At 44.8% G+C, this 13,480-nt stretch overlaps 1 protein-coding gene across 1 annotated transcript; it reads left to right on the plus strand.

The window, feature by feature from the left end:
- Positions 1–9,024: 9,024 nt before the first annotated feature.
- Positions 9,025–12,000, plus strand: LOC311497491 (sialic acid-binding Ig-like lectin 14; the record flags this gene model as incomplete). The annotated part of the gene is made up of 5 exons (XM_084557812.1): positions 9,025–9,466; positions 9,580–10,007; positions 10,875–11,151; positions 11,247–11,571; positions 11,973–12,000. Coding segments are annotated over 5 exons (1,500 nt in total), but the record flags the coding sequence as incomplete, so codon positions are not given.
- Positions 12,001–13,480: the final 1,480 nt, after the last annotated feature.

Below are 13,480 nucleotides of genomic sequence, written 5' to 3' on the forward strand. Positions count from 1 at the left end.
CTAAGAAATACATCACATGTGATGTGTAGATTGATGAGACACTTCCTCTTGTCATTAGAGGAGCTGCTTTAGTCATTTATTAACATGGTTCTTTCCAAAATCTGTCCTTCTTTCATTCTTTTGTCAGGTCATTTACATTTACAGCTTTTGGTGCATAAGACAAATGTCACTGTTACCATCATTTCTGAATACTGTCACTGAAAGATGAATGTAATCTTTGGTAGGAATCATTTCAGAGTAACACTGGGAGTTTGTAGCTAATGCAGCATGCAGCATGATCTAAGACTTAAACAGTTAAACAGTTTACCATCACTTCTCTTAGTGTCAGGTCAGTACAGAGCCAGTGTCTTCTTCCCTGGGCTGTTGCTGGTGTATCCCTCACTGTCTCTCAACTCAACTCAACTCAACTTTATTTATAAAGCACTTTAAAAACAACCACAGCTGAAACAAAGTGCTGTACATAGGTGAGACAAACTATTAAAAACAATTAAAGAATAAAAATAATAAAAAAACAATAAAGCACTAAACAAAAGCAGAAAAAACAGAGTCTCATGCCAGGTTAAAGGCCAAGGAATAAAAATGGGTTTTAAGACAAGTTTTAAAAATGGACAGTGAGGGGGCTTGTCTGATGTGGAGTGGTAGGTCATTCCACAATTTAAGAGCAGCAACAGAGAAAGCTCTGTCCCCTCTGTCAATATCTTCTACACAGTGATGTTCCTTTGGTAAGTTACTGCATCTGCACTTAGATCTTGAAGGTTCTGCTAATGCTTAAGACACTCACCGATCATCCTTTCTTCTCCGAAGGAAAGCAAAAAGAAAGGGGGCTACAAATCAAGAGGACTGAACCTACAGGTCACTGCAAAAGGCGATTCATCAAGTATGAGGTGTCGTTGAGACTCCGGTAACATCCTTCAGTTTGTTTGCTTGTTCACATTTGAGCTTTTAAAGACAGGATTTCCAGACCCTGTGAGTGCACCTTCAAGTGATCAGAGATGTTAGATTTTATAAATAGAATATTTCTATGGTGGTTAAAACCTTTTTTTATATGATCATTTTTGTTTTGCATTGTAAAGTATGCTGCCCTGTAAAAAGGCACCAGCTCAATGTGTTATCCTGGCTTGTTTTTTTAAAAAACAAGCCATTTAAATCAACTTAACATAATGAGTTAAAACTTTTTTTTTTAACTTAATTGAATTAGTTCTTGTTAATGAGTTCACGTGTTCCAACATTTCTAAAAACTAAATAGTTAAACAACAGCTTGTTGCCGGGAGTAATATTGGTTAATTTGAGCCTAACATAGGCTTATTTCTAACAACAATTCTTACACTTTACTGTTTGTAATGTTTGTCGAGTGAATGGCTTCACGAGGCTCTGTGTCAGTAATTTGTCGTGGCCCGTGTGCGCGTTCGTCTGCCATTAAGCCTAATTTATGGTACTGCAGAGGTACTGGCCTCTCACAGTGAGTCAGCGCAGCCAAACTGTTGTTATCTTCCTGGGTGCAAGACCCTAGTCTGCAGAGGTGTTATGTTCAATGAAAAATCATCAACCATAAAATAGTTTCAATAAAATAAAGCAGTGTGAGTTATGGCAAATGGAATCCCCCTTATTATGTATCAACTCTGTTACAAGTCTGTATATATAGGTCACACTGTTACATTCTCCCACACACTTTCCATCTACACACTTTTCAGTCATACCACTAACACATGAATGTGAAATAAATTAAAAGTGGATCACTGGCAGTTGCTGCAGACAGTTTTCCCTGAAAAAAATATTGTGTCTCAAACATGACTTTGTGGAACATTATCCACATCTTATTCAAAAGTTTGGACCTCTAACTGAGTGTCTGCTGGTGAAACTAGAGGATCTCAACGACTACGTGCCTCTGGTGTCGTACTTTATTTGGGGCTGCCTCCTAGTCACTCCCAAGACCCTACTGAGATAAGCCTGTTGTAAGTAATTAAACACTCATTAAGGCTGAACAATTTTGAAAAACTCTTTACAGTTTTCACTGACACTGCTGAAGATCATTTGTATTGGAGGGAATTCCACTTTTCCACTCTACCGCCTTCTTCTCCTCTCTTTCTCTTCCTCCTCTTCTCTTCCTCCTCTCTTCTTCTTCTTCCTCCTCTTCCTCTCTGTCTCCTCCGCACTTCCTCCTCTCCTTGCCTACCTCCTCCTATGAAAACACTAAACACTCATTCTCATTAGAAAAAAAAGAGATTCTACAGTCTGGACAAGGACAATGTAAGGACAGGCGTGTGAGGAGGAGTGATTAAGATAATTTATAGTGGATATCTTAAAGGTGCCATGTGTAAGAATTGAGGTAAAAATATCCAAAAAAGGAGCTACACGCATCAAAAGAATGAGAAGAAATAAGGGCGATGATGCCATTAAAAAAATGACAAGGTATAGTGCTGCAGAGATATCAACCTGAATTAGCATGCTAAATTACTAGCTACAGCCCGACAGCTGTCGTAATACCAGTTTCGGCCATGGGAGGCGGTATGCGGGCAACATAACTGCCAGCCAAACTGCAATACACGAATACTCTAGCCAATTTAAACTGCACAAGCTACAAAATAACTTATTAAGCTGTATTTAGCTGTAGCGACATGCCTATTAGGTAACCGTATTGACTGCTATGTGTACGACTTCTACATTTGGTTACAACAAAGACAAAAGTGCTTAAAATAGTAGAAAACCACAATGTTTACTACGTGTGATGCTCGTGGTAGCCATCTTGGAAACTGAACTCGGGGTCCTCTGAGCCTCGACGAGTTGACGACCTGTACGACCTCGGGGGCGTTCTATTTGCAACTTCCGGTTCGTAACTCGGGAAAACAACTCGGAAAACGAGTTCGGTGGACAAATAGAACGCCCCATAACTCGCACGGCTTGTGGGCGTACTTGAACCTGATGTCAATCGTGTGGTGGAAAGTACAGCCCACTACTAGGCCTACATTTCAGTTCAGGGAAGAGAGCGGAAGAATGGCTGAAGCCCTTGGCAAGAGACCCTTACCACCACCACAACCACCCGCTGCAGGGAAAAAAACGCGCTCGGAAGCACAAATAAAATCGGATAAAAAAAGGAACAGAACCCGAGTGAATATTGGCACTGCTTTCCATCACTGGAGACAACTGATGGACATGAAAGAAATGAGGTTCGACTCCGAACTTGCAACATTTCTTTTGGATTGGTAAGTAAGATGCTGTTAGTATTTCGCTAGAAGTTTGTTTGATATGTTTGTGTAGTTTTTTGGGAAGTTATAACATAAAAATGTTTCGAAGGCTGTTCGGTAAACGTGCTAATGTTAGCGATGGCTAACCGTAGCTGTTAGCGTTTGATAGTTAGCTCTACCCACAGATCCGATCTGGTTTTCACCTGTTAGGCTATCTACCAAGCTGATGCTAAAATGTAACATTAGCTAAGAAGCTTGAAATGTCTTCGATGATAATGAACCCCAAGTGGACGCACGAAATAACGGAAAACATTGCAAGGTGTAATGAGACCGAATGTTTTTGGTGACTAATGATAACTTACTTAATTGCTAGAAGAGGTATTGCTAATGAAAATCAAACTTCTCGTCTCGTCTTCTCCCGCTTATCCGGGTCCGGGTCGCGGGGGCAGCAGCTTCAGCAGGGAAACCCAGACAGCCCTCTCCCCAGCCACTTCAGCCAGCTCCTCCGGAGGAACCCCCAGGCGTTCCCAGGCCAGACGAGAGATATAATCCCTCCATCGTGTCCGAGGTCGGCCCCGAGGTCTCCTTCCGGTGGGACATGCCCGAAACACCTCTCCAGGGAGGCGTCCGGGAGGCATCCTTACCAGATGCCCTAGCCATCTCAACTGGCTCCTCTCGACGTGGAGGAGCAGCGGCTCTACTCTGAGCTCCTCCCGTATGTCCGAGCTCCTTACCCTATCTCTAAGGCTGAGCCCGGCCACCCTGCGAAGGAAACTCATTTCGGCCGCTTGTATTCGCGATCTTATTCTTTCGGTCATTACCCAAAGTTCATGACCATAGGTGAGGATTGGGACGTAGATCGACCGGTAAATTGAGAGCTTCGCCTTTCGGCTTAGCTCTCTCTTCACCACGACAGACCGGTTAAGCATCCGCATCACTGCAGATGCCGCCCCGATCCGCCTGTCAATCTCCCGCTCCCTCCTACCCTCACTCGTGAACAAGACCCCGAGATACTTGAACTCCTCCACTTGAGGCAGGACCTCCTCCCCGACCCGGAGTAGGCAGTCCACCCTTTTCCGACTGAGGACCATGGCCTCAGACTTGGAGGTGCTGATCTTCATCCCAGCCGCTTCACACTCGGCTGCGAACTGCCCCAGCAAGAGCTGAAGGTCGCTGTTCGATGAAGCTAAGAGGACCACGTCATCTGCAAACAGCAGAGACGAGATTCTCCGCCCACCGAACCCGATACCCTCCCCCACCCGGCTACGCCTAGAAATTCTGTCCATAAAAACTATGAACAGAACCGGTGACAAAGGGCAGCCCTGGCGGAGTCCAACCCTCACTGGGAACAGGTCCGACTTACTACCGGCTACACGGACCAAACTCACACTCCTTTGGTACAGGGACTGAATGGCCCTTAGTAAGGAGCCATCCACCCCATACTCCCGGAGCACCCCCCACAGGATGCTCCTGGGGACACGGTCGTAAGCCTTCTCCAGATCCACAAAACACATGTGGACTGGTTGGGCAAACTCCCATCTCCCCTCCAGCACCCTAGTGAGGGTAAAGAGCTGGTCCATGGTTCCACGTCCGGGACGAAAACCGCATTGTTCCTCCTCGATCTGAGGTTCAACAATCGACCGGACCCTCTTTTCCAGCACCCTGGCGTAGACTTTGCCGGGGAGGCTGAGGAGTGTGATCCCCCTATAGTTGGAACACATCCTCTGGTCCCCCTTTTTAAAAATGGGGACCACCACCCCGGCCTGCCACTCCAGGGGTACTGCCCCCGATGTCCACGCAATGTTGCAGAGACGTGTCAGCCAAGACAGCCCTACAACATCCAGAGCCTTGAGGTACCCGGGGCGGATCTCATCCTCTCCCGGAGCTCCACCGCCGCGGAGTTGTTTCACTACCTCGGCGACTTCTGCCCCAGAGATTGGACCACCCAACCCCAGGCCCTCCGGCTCTGTTTCCTCTATGGAATACGTGTTGGTGGGATTGAGGAGCTCCTCAAAGTATTCCTTCCACCGCCGGACAATATCCCCAGTTGATGTCAGCAGCTCACCACCCACACTGAAAACAGTGTGGGCGTGTTGCCGCCTACCACCCCTGAACTCCTCCCTCGCCCGAGTTTTTGCCTCAGCGACTGCCCTTGCCGCGGATCGCCTGGCCATCCGGTACCGGTCTGCTGCTTCAGGAGACCCACAGACCAACCATGCCCTGTAGGCCTCCTTCTTCAGCCTGACGGCTCCCTTCACCTCCGGTGTCCACCAGCAGGTTCGGGGGTTACCGCCGCGACCAGCACCAGCGACCCTGCGACCGCAACTTGAAACAGCCGCCTCAACAATGGCGGAGCGGAACATGGCCCATTCGGACTCAATGTCCCCCACCACCCCCGGGACGCGGTTGAAGCTCTGCCGGAGGTGGGAGTTGAAGACCATCCTGACAGGTTCTTCCACCAGGCGTTCCCAGCAGACCCTCACTACTCGTTTGGGTCTACCAGGTCTACGTGGTGTCTTCCCCTGCCATCTGATCCAACTCACCACCAGGTGGTGATCAGTTGACAGCTCTGCTCCTCTCTTTACCCGAGTGTCCAGAACATACGGTCGCAGGTCAGATGATACGACTATAAAGTCAATCATCGACCTACGACCTAGGCCGTCATGGTGCCAAGAGCACCGATGAACAACCTTATGTTCGAACATGGTGTTAGTTATGGACAAACTGCGACTCGCGCAGAAGTCCAATAACTGAACACCGCTCGGGTTCAGATCAGGCAGGCCGTTCCTCCCAATCACGCCCCTCCAGGTCACGCTGTCGTTGCCCACATGAGCGTTGAAGTCTCCCAGCAGGGCAATGGAGTCCCCAGTCGGGGCACCATCCAGTGTCCGTCCCAGGGCCTCCAAAAAGGGTGGGTACTCTGAACTGCTGTTCGGCGCATATGCGCAGACAACAGTCAGGACCCGTTCCCCCACCCGAAGGCGTAGGGAAGCAACCCTTTCGTCCATCTGGGAGAACCCCAACGTACAGGCAGATAGTCCAGGGGCAAGCAAAATGCCCACCCCGGCCTTCCGCCTCTCACCCGGAGCAACTCCAGCAAAGAAGAGAGTCCAACCCCTCTCAAGGACTTGGGATCCAGATCCGACGCTATGTGTCGAGGTGAGGCCGACTATATCTAGTCGATAGCGCTCCACCTCTTCCACAAGCTCCGGCTCCTTCCCCGCCAGAGAGGTGACATTCCATGTCCCAAAAGCCAGCTTCCGTAACCGAGGATCAGACCGCCAAGGCCCCCGCCTTGGTCTGCTGCCCAATCCACAAAGCACCGGACCCTTCATGAACCTCCTGCGGGTGGTGGGCCTACAGGGAGGCGAGTCCATGTCACCAGTTCGGGCTGGGCCCGGCCGGACCCCATGGATAAAGGCCCGGCCACCAGGCGCTCGCCCACGAGCCCCAACCCCAGGCCTGGCTCCAGGGTGGGGCCCCGGTAGCCCTCCGGGCCGGGTACACTTTCTCTTGCTCTTCTGCTTCATCAAAGGTCTTCTGAACCGTTCTTAGTCTGGCCCTTCGCCTAAGACCAATCTGCCTTGGGAGACCCTACCAGGGGCAAATTGCCCCGGACAGCATAGCTCCTAGGGTCATTAGGACACTCAAACTCCTCCACCACGATAAGGTGACGGTTCAAGGAGGAGAAAAATCAAACTTGATATACATAAAAGATCATTATAGGTCCCGTGAGAATCAGTAGTTTGGCTGGCGGTTATGTTGCCCGCATACCGCCTCCCATGGCCGAAACTGGTATTACGACACTTGGATATTTTTACCTCAATTCTTACACATGGCACCTTTAAAGTGCATCTTTTTTCCATTTTCAGGTAAAAGTGTCTACAATGCTTCTGCATATCATTGTGTCAGAAAACAAAATCAGACGTCCCTCAAGCATCGAGGAGCTGTACCAGATCTTATGAGCCAACCTTGGTCTCAGAGGGAGATTTATTTTTACGGTTCGAGGATCCTGATTTTAATAATCAGTTGTACAACGTAACAGACATCAAAGAGCTTCCCACAGAGCGGGCAACTTTAAAAGTATTGTTTTCAGCTGATGACTCCTCAGATTCTACACTGGATACAGGAAGCCTTCCATCACTCAGTAGTGGAGATTCTGTCGAATGGCCTGAATCCCTTCCCAATTCCACAGTTGTCACATGATGTAGAGCTGCAACTGAGAGAAGCTAACTGTAGATACTCAAAGGATGAATCTGTGATGGTGATTCCAGAAAGTGTAAAGACTGATATTTTTGACACACTTGCAGATGGTATGGTGAAGATTAGTGCTTATCCTGAGAGGGCTCACTATGAGAGTGTAGCCAAAGCATTGGTGGAGAAGCCAGTGTCCAAACAGGGATGGTATTCATGGTTTCACAGCCTGAGGTTTAAGCTCGGCAACTACCGGCAAAAGTTGTGTGCAGCGGGATGCCCTGAGGTCGTCATAAACAAACGTAAAGGAGAAGGCTCAAAGGGAAAACGGTTCAAGAAGTCAAAGAAGGGTGAGGTGAATTACTGTCCTGATCCACCTGAAGGACAGTGTCCTGAAGACATGGAGGAAAAGCGTGAGATAATGAAGGCTGAAATGCAGAAGAAAGACCCTGATCACCAGCTATTGGAAGAGCTGATGGCTGCTACATTTTAACAGCGCAGAAAAGAGATCGTTGGAGATCAGCCACTCATCACAGAAGTCATTTTCCGGTGACATGTTTGATGAGAGACAGGTAATCAACTTTGTATGTAATCCCCAGAAATGTTATCATTTTTTCATCCTCTCTCCTCATTCTCCCCTTCTCCTTTTTCTCTCTCCTCTCCTTCTCTTCCTTCTTCTCTCCCTCCTCCTCTGCTTGCCCCTCTTCTTCTATCCCCTCCTCTTCTCTTCCTCCTTCTGTCCCTTCTCCTCCCCTCTTCTACACTTTCCTCTCCCTCTCTACCTCCGATGTTCCGTTGAGAACTATGTTGATCAATATTTTCGATCTGTCTCCTCAGATTAGGGCAGAATTCCAACATATTGTGACTGAAAACCTCCTGGAGAAGTTTTTTTGCAGGACTGGATGGCCTTGTGCCAAGACTATTGGCAGTTTACAGAGCAGTGACCAGGAGTGGAAGGAAGCAGTTGATCCAGAAACTTTTGGACTGCCTTGAAAAAGATGTAAGTTGAAGAGCAGATGACTAGAAAGAGACAGCTTTTGTTTGTTTTTAACATTTTCATCTTAGTGCATGTTTCTTTGTCTTGTAGGACACAAATGGGAGAAGAAGGTCGGCTGCGCTTCTTGCCCTGCCACACTTTATATCAGGTGAAGATGCTTCTCATCAGTGTCATCAGGAGGTGTAATGTAAGAATAATTGTCATTGTATGCATTTGTACATTTTTGTCTATCTCCTAATCTCTTTCTCTTCCTCTTTCTATCCCTCCTCCCTTTCTCTACATTTCCCCTTCTTGTCTACCTCCTCTATTTCTCTTCCTCCTTTACTCCCTGTCTCACTCCTTCTCTTTCCTCCTCTCATCTGCTTCCCTCTTTTCCTCCTCTCATTCTCTACCTCTTTCTCTCCCTTCTCCTCCCTCTACTACTCTTTCCTCTCCCTCCTAATCTTTTGTCACCATCAACCTACCAGCATTTAGCTGCAGTACTGTCATCTGTTGTCATTTTCTTTCTCATGTGTATTATGGCTTAAGAAACTGTGATGGTGTGATATGTGTTTAACACCAATAAGCAGCTTCTATCATTTCCATCACTTATCAGATAACATGGTTATTAGCAATAACTAAATATTGTCTGTCCTTGTTTTTGTCTTCTCATTTGTATTAACAGACTCATCAACTGGATTAAAACAACACTGTAGTTCATATCAGACTAACACACATGACTACTGTGTTAGTCTCAGTGAGGGAACCATAACAGCAGAGGCTGGACTCTGTGTTGTGATACCATGTTCTTTCACTACTGCTAGTGACTTTACACCATCCTTTATAATTTGGTACCAATGTGATCCATTAAAACAAACGTGTAGTGATTCTGACTTCATATTCCACTCCAATAAAAACAACAAAAAAGTTCAGTCTGGATTCAAAGGACGAGTGTCATCTTTAGAGCCTGATGTGAGTCAGAGAAACTGCAGCATCATGATTAATGATCTCAATGAGTCTGATTCTGGATCATATCAGTTCAGAGTAAAAGGATACCTGAATTCGAGGACAGATGGACTTAAATACACTCCAAGATCAACTGTCTCTGTTAAAGGTATTAAAAGCTCCAGCAACAACAATCATGTAGTGTATAGATGGTGTTTTCTTGTGTCCTTGAAGCATGAAGTGTGTCTAGCTGATTCAATTAGTACACTGTATTTCCACTAGGTCTCAGTCAGAAGCCCTCAGTGATGATTCCTCCACTGACAGAGGGACAGCAGACCACACTGACCTGCACTGCTCCTGGTCTCTGCTCTGGATCTGTTCCTACAATCACCTGGATGTGGAGAGGAGCAGCAGAGGATGACTCTCTCCTCAGAGGAAACATCACTGCTTACCAGACTGAGAATGTGACTGCTGTCACACAGAGACACAGCTCAACTTTGACCTTTAACTCTTCAGCTGAACACCACGGCACCAGTATCACCTGTAAGGTCAGCTTCACAGGTGGAGCAACTACAGAGGAGACTTTGACTTTGACTGTGAACTGTGAGTACTTTTATCCACTCCGCTGTATTTTACAGTATCAGCTGTCTTCTTGTATGCCACTAATACATTTTGGGAAGGTCTATGAACAAGTAATATGTTGTTTTGTTTCATAGATGTGAAGGAAATTCAAATCACCGGAGACAGAAGTGTGAAGGAGGGAGAGACTCTGAATGTGACCTGCAGTGTTGATAGTTTCCCTCCATCATTTATCACATGGACTAAATATTCTGAACCATGCATTCAAAATGTAACAGGAACTAATCTGCAGAACAACAATGAAACGGACACTTTGCTCATCTCCAATGTGACAAGAGAAGATTCTGGACAGTACATCTGCACAGCAAAACACCTGAACAACACCCTGATGGAGAAAGTCAATGTGAACGTGATATGTAAGTACTCAAAAAAGAGAAAAAGAAAAAAGATGCTGTTAAAACAGGAACATACCACTGTAGACTGCTCACCATAGTGTTGTTAGTTCCTGTTTTAACTAGACGTTGGTCAATGTACAGACAAGAAGAGACAGATTGTTACATTGAGTGTATTTTATGTGTAGCCCATGTGCATTATACATTTTTTAAATATACATGAATAGATAATATAAGTGTTGTACTATAATATGCAATTTCCCTTGTGGATGAATAAAGTTTATCTAAGTCTAAGTCTGACTAAATGTAAATTGAATTGAACTGTACATGTCAGCTGGATAAAACATATACAGCACAATTTTAGAAATTAAATAAACGATAAATAAAATTAGTAGTTTAGCTTTTATTTATTTATTTATTTTAAATCTGGTTCCAACTCAACTGACCTGACACTGAGATGGCAGCAGTGCTGTTGTGTTGGAGCTAAAACAAAAGCATTGATTACATGCTCTGTAATGTACTTAGGGAACTCTGAAATGATTTAGCAATATTTCTGAAATTCAACTCCCTCTTCATCCTAACACTCTAATACAATTGTAACTAAAATATAACATTTTCTCCACAGATAAAAGAACACCCCAAATAACTGGGGATAGAACTGTTGAGGAAGGAGAGACTCTGAATCTGACCTGCAGTGTTGATAGTTTCCCTCCGTCCCTTATTACTTGGACTAAACTTAGTTCCAACACAAACCTGCACAACAACACTGGATCAGCTTCACTTGTCATCTCTAATGTGACAACTGAAGATTCTGGACAGTACATCTGCACAGCCAAACACCTGGACACAACCGAGACTTTATATGTTAATGTGACTGTGACTCGTAAGCAGACAGTACTAATATTCTTAAAGTCACTGCATGACAGTTATTGTGCAGCTTACCCATTTTGTCCTGTGATTGTGTTCATGTGTTCACAGGGTTTCCAAAGATCCAGAATGACTCTGTATGTGTGAATCAGTCAGAGGTCCTGACCTGTGTGTGTATCAGCGAGGGGTTCCCCATACCAACCATTGAATGGCCCCTGCTGGAGAACCACACTGAGTACTCTGTCATTACCACTGTGTCAAATCACACAGTCAACAGCACGGTCACCCTAACTGTAAAACACCATGGTTACAGGCTCATGTCAGTTCTGAGGGAATACGGTCAGTTATCTGGATATAAACTGAATGTTTCTAAAACACAGGTCCTCTCCTTTAATTACACACCAAGCAGAACAATCAGATCGGAATATAAAATAAAGTGGGATTCAAAGTCGATAAAATATTTAGGGGTACTACTCACACAAGAATGTTACAGAATTTTTGAAATAAATTATGAATCCATAAATGATAAGATTCGGAGAGATATGAGGAAATGGTCAACACTAATATTAGACTTTAGTTCAAGGATTGAGACAGTGAAGTTGAACGTGTTGCCGAGGTTGTTGTATCTTTTTTTATCGTTACCAACCAGAATCCCAGAATCTCAATTCATAGCATGGGATAAACAACTATCTAGATTCATTTGGGCAGGAGCTAGGCCAAGGGTTAAATTTAAAACGCTTCAACTGGACAGAGAAAAGGGTGGTCTTGCGGTACCTAATCTCAGAGAGTACTACTATGCTGCCCAGATGAGGTATCTCGTCTATTGGTGCTCTCCAGATTACCAAGCCAGGTGGAAACACATTGAACTGAATGTGGATCATTCTCACCCTCAAGCTAGACTGGGGGGTGCTGATCACACAAACCTAAAGGGGGAAAATTCAATAATTGAAAATTCATTAAAAATTTGGTATGAAATTGTGAGAAAATATAATTTGGAAAGTGAAATTAAACTCTAGGTTTGGCCATCTCACACACCTCGGTTTGGTCCTGGAGTGCTGGACAATGCCTTTGCAAGCTGGACAGTAAGAGGGATGACAGCTGTATGTACTCTCTTGGAGGGTAAGAGTTTTAAAACATTTCAACAATTTAAAGAGGAATTCAATTTGGTAAATGGAGACTTTTTTAGATATCTACAGTTAAGACATTTCTTTGATATTGAGATTAAAAAAAGACTGTCAGCAGAAGACGCTGAAGTGGTTGAAGTGTTTACAAGTGCATATAAACTAACACCGACTAAGATCGTAACTAAACTGTACAGAGGACTACAGAAACGGAATGGTAGGGATTCTCTTTATGTGAAATTGAAATGGGATTCAGAGCTGGGCATTGAATTATCGGAGAGTGATTGGCGCTCTATCTGCAGAACTCAACAAACCTCCACTTGCTCTAAAAGATGGAGGGAATTCGGTTGGAAAAACTTAATCCGCTTTTTCGTCACACCTCATATTAAAAGTAAACAACTGGGTCTACCACAACAATGCTGGAGACAATGTGGGCAGATGAGTGCCAATCACTCGCATGTGTTCTGGTCCTGCTCAAACCTGCAACCATTTTGGGATGGAGTTACACTGACCCTGGAAGTGATTTTTAAGTATAAGGTGCCTAGAGACCCTCGAATCCTGTACCTGGGCCTGATGACAGAGGACATTATTCATAACAAGGACACTTATCTTTTTAAAATTCTAATACTGGCCAGTAAAAAGGCCATCACAAGAAACTGGTTAAAAGCTGACCCGCCAACCACAGGGCAGTGGTTGGACATTGTCAAGGAGCTATACTCTACGGAAAAACTGACTTTCTACTTAAGACTGGAAGCAAGGACTCTGCATCAACGCTGGGAAAAATGGACCAGATTCACTGAAAGCTCACAGCCTCAGTAATCATGATGGAGAACAGTATAGGGCATCATGGTTCCCCCCCTTTTTGTTAGTTTATAACTATTGTTAGTTTTTCTTCTTGTTACATACTCTACACGCGTCACTCTCTGTAATTTGAAGCTGTTTATTTCTATTGTAGAGCAATGGAGTATATGCAGTACTCTTGTTTTTACTTATGCTGTTTTTTTTTTTTTTTTTTTTTTTCTGTGAAAAAAAAGACAAATAAAGAGTTTAAAAAAAAAAACAAAAAAAAAAACACCATGGTTACACTGTTGTTGAATGTGTCAGCAGCAATAGAAATGGGAAAGTAAAAAAAAACCTCACCATCCAAACAAACTTGTCTAAACCAAACGGTACGTGTTCTTGGCTAAAACACTTCTGCTACTTTTAACCTCTGCTTTAGACATT

This window comes from Chelon labrosus, assembly GCF_963514085.1.
Source record: "Chelon labrosus genome assembly, chromosome: 12".
In the NCBI taxonomy this organism is placed as follows: domain Eukaryota; kingdom Metazoa; phylum Chordata; class Actinopteri; order Mugiliformes; family Mugilidae; genus Chelon; species Chelon labrosus.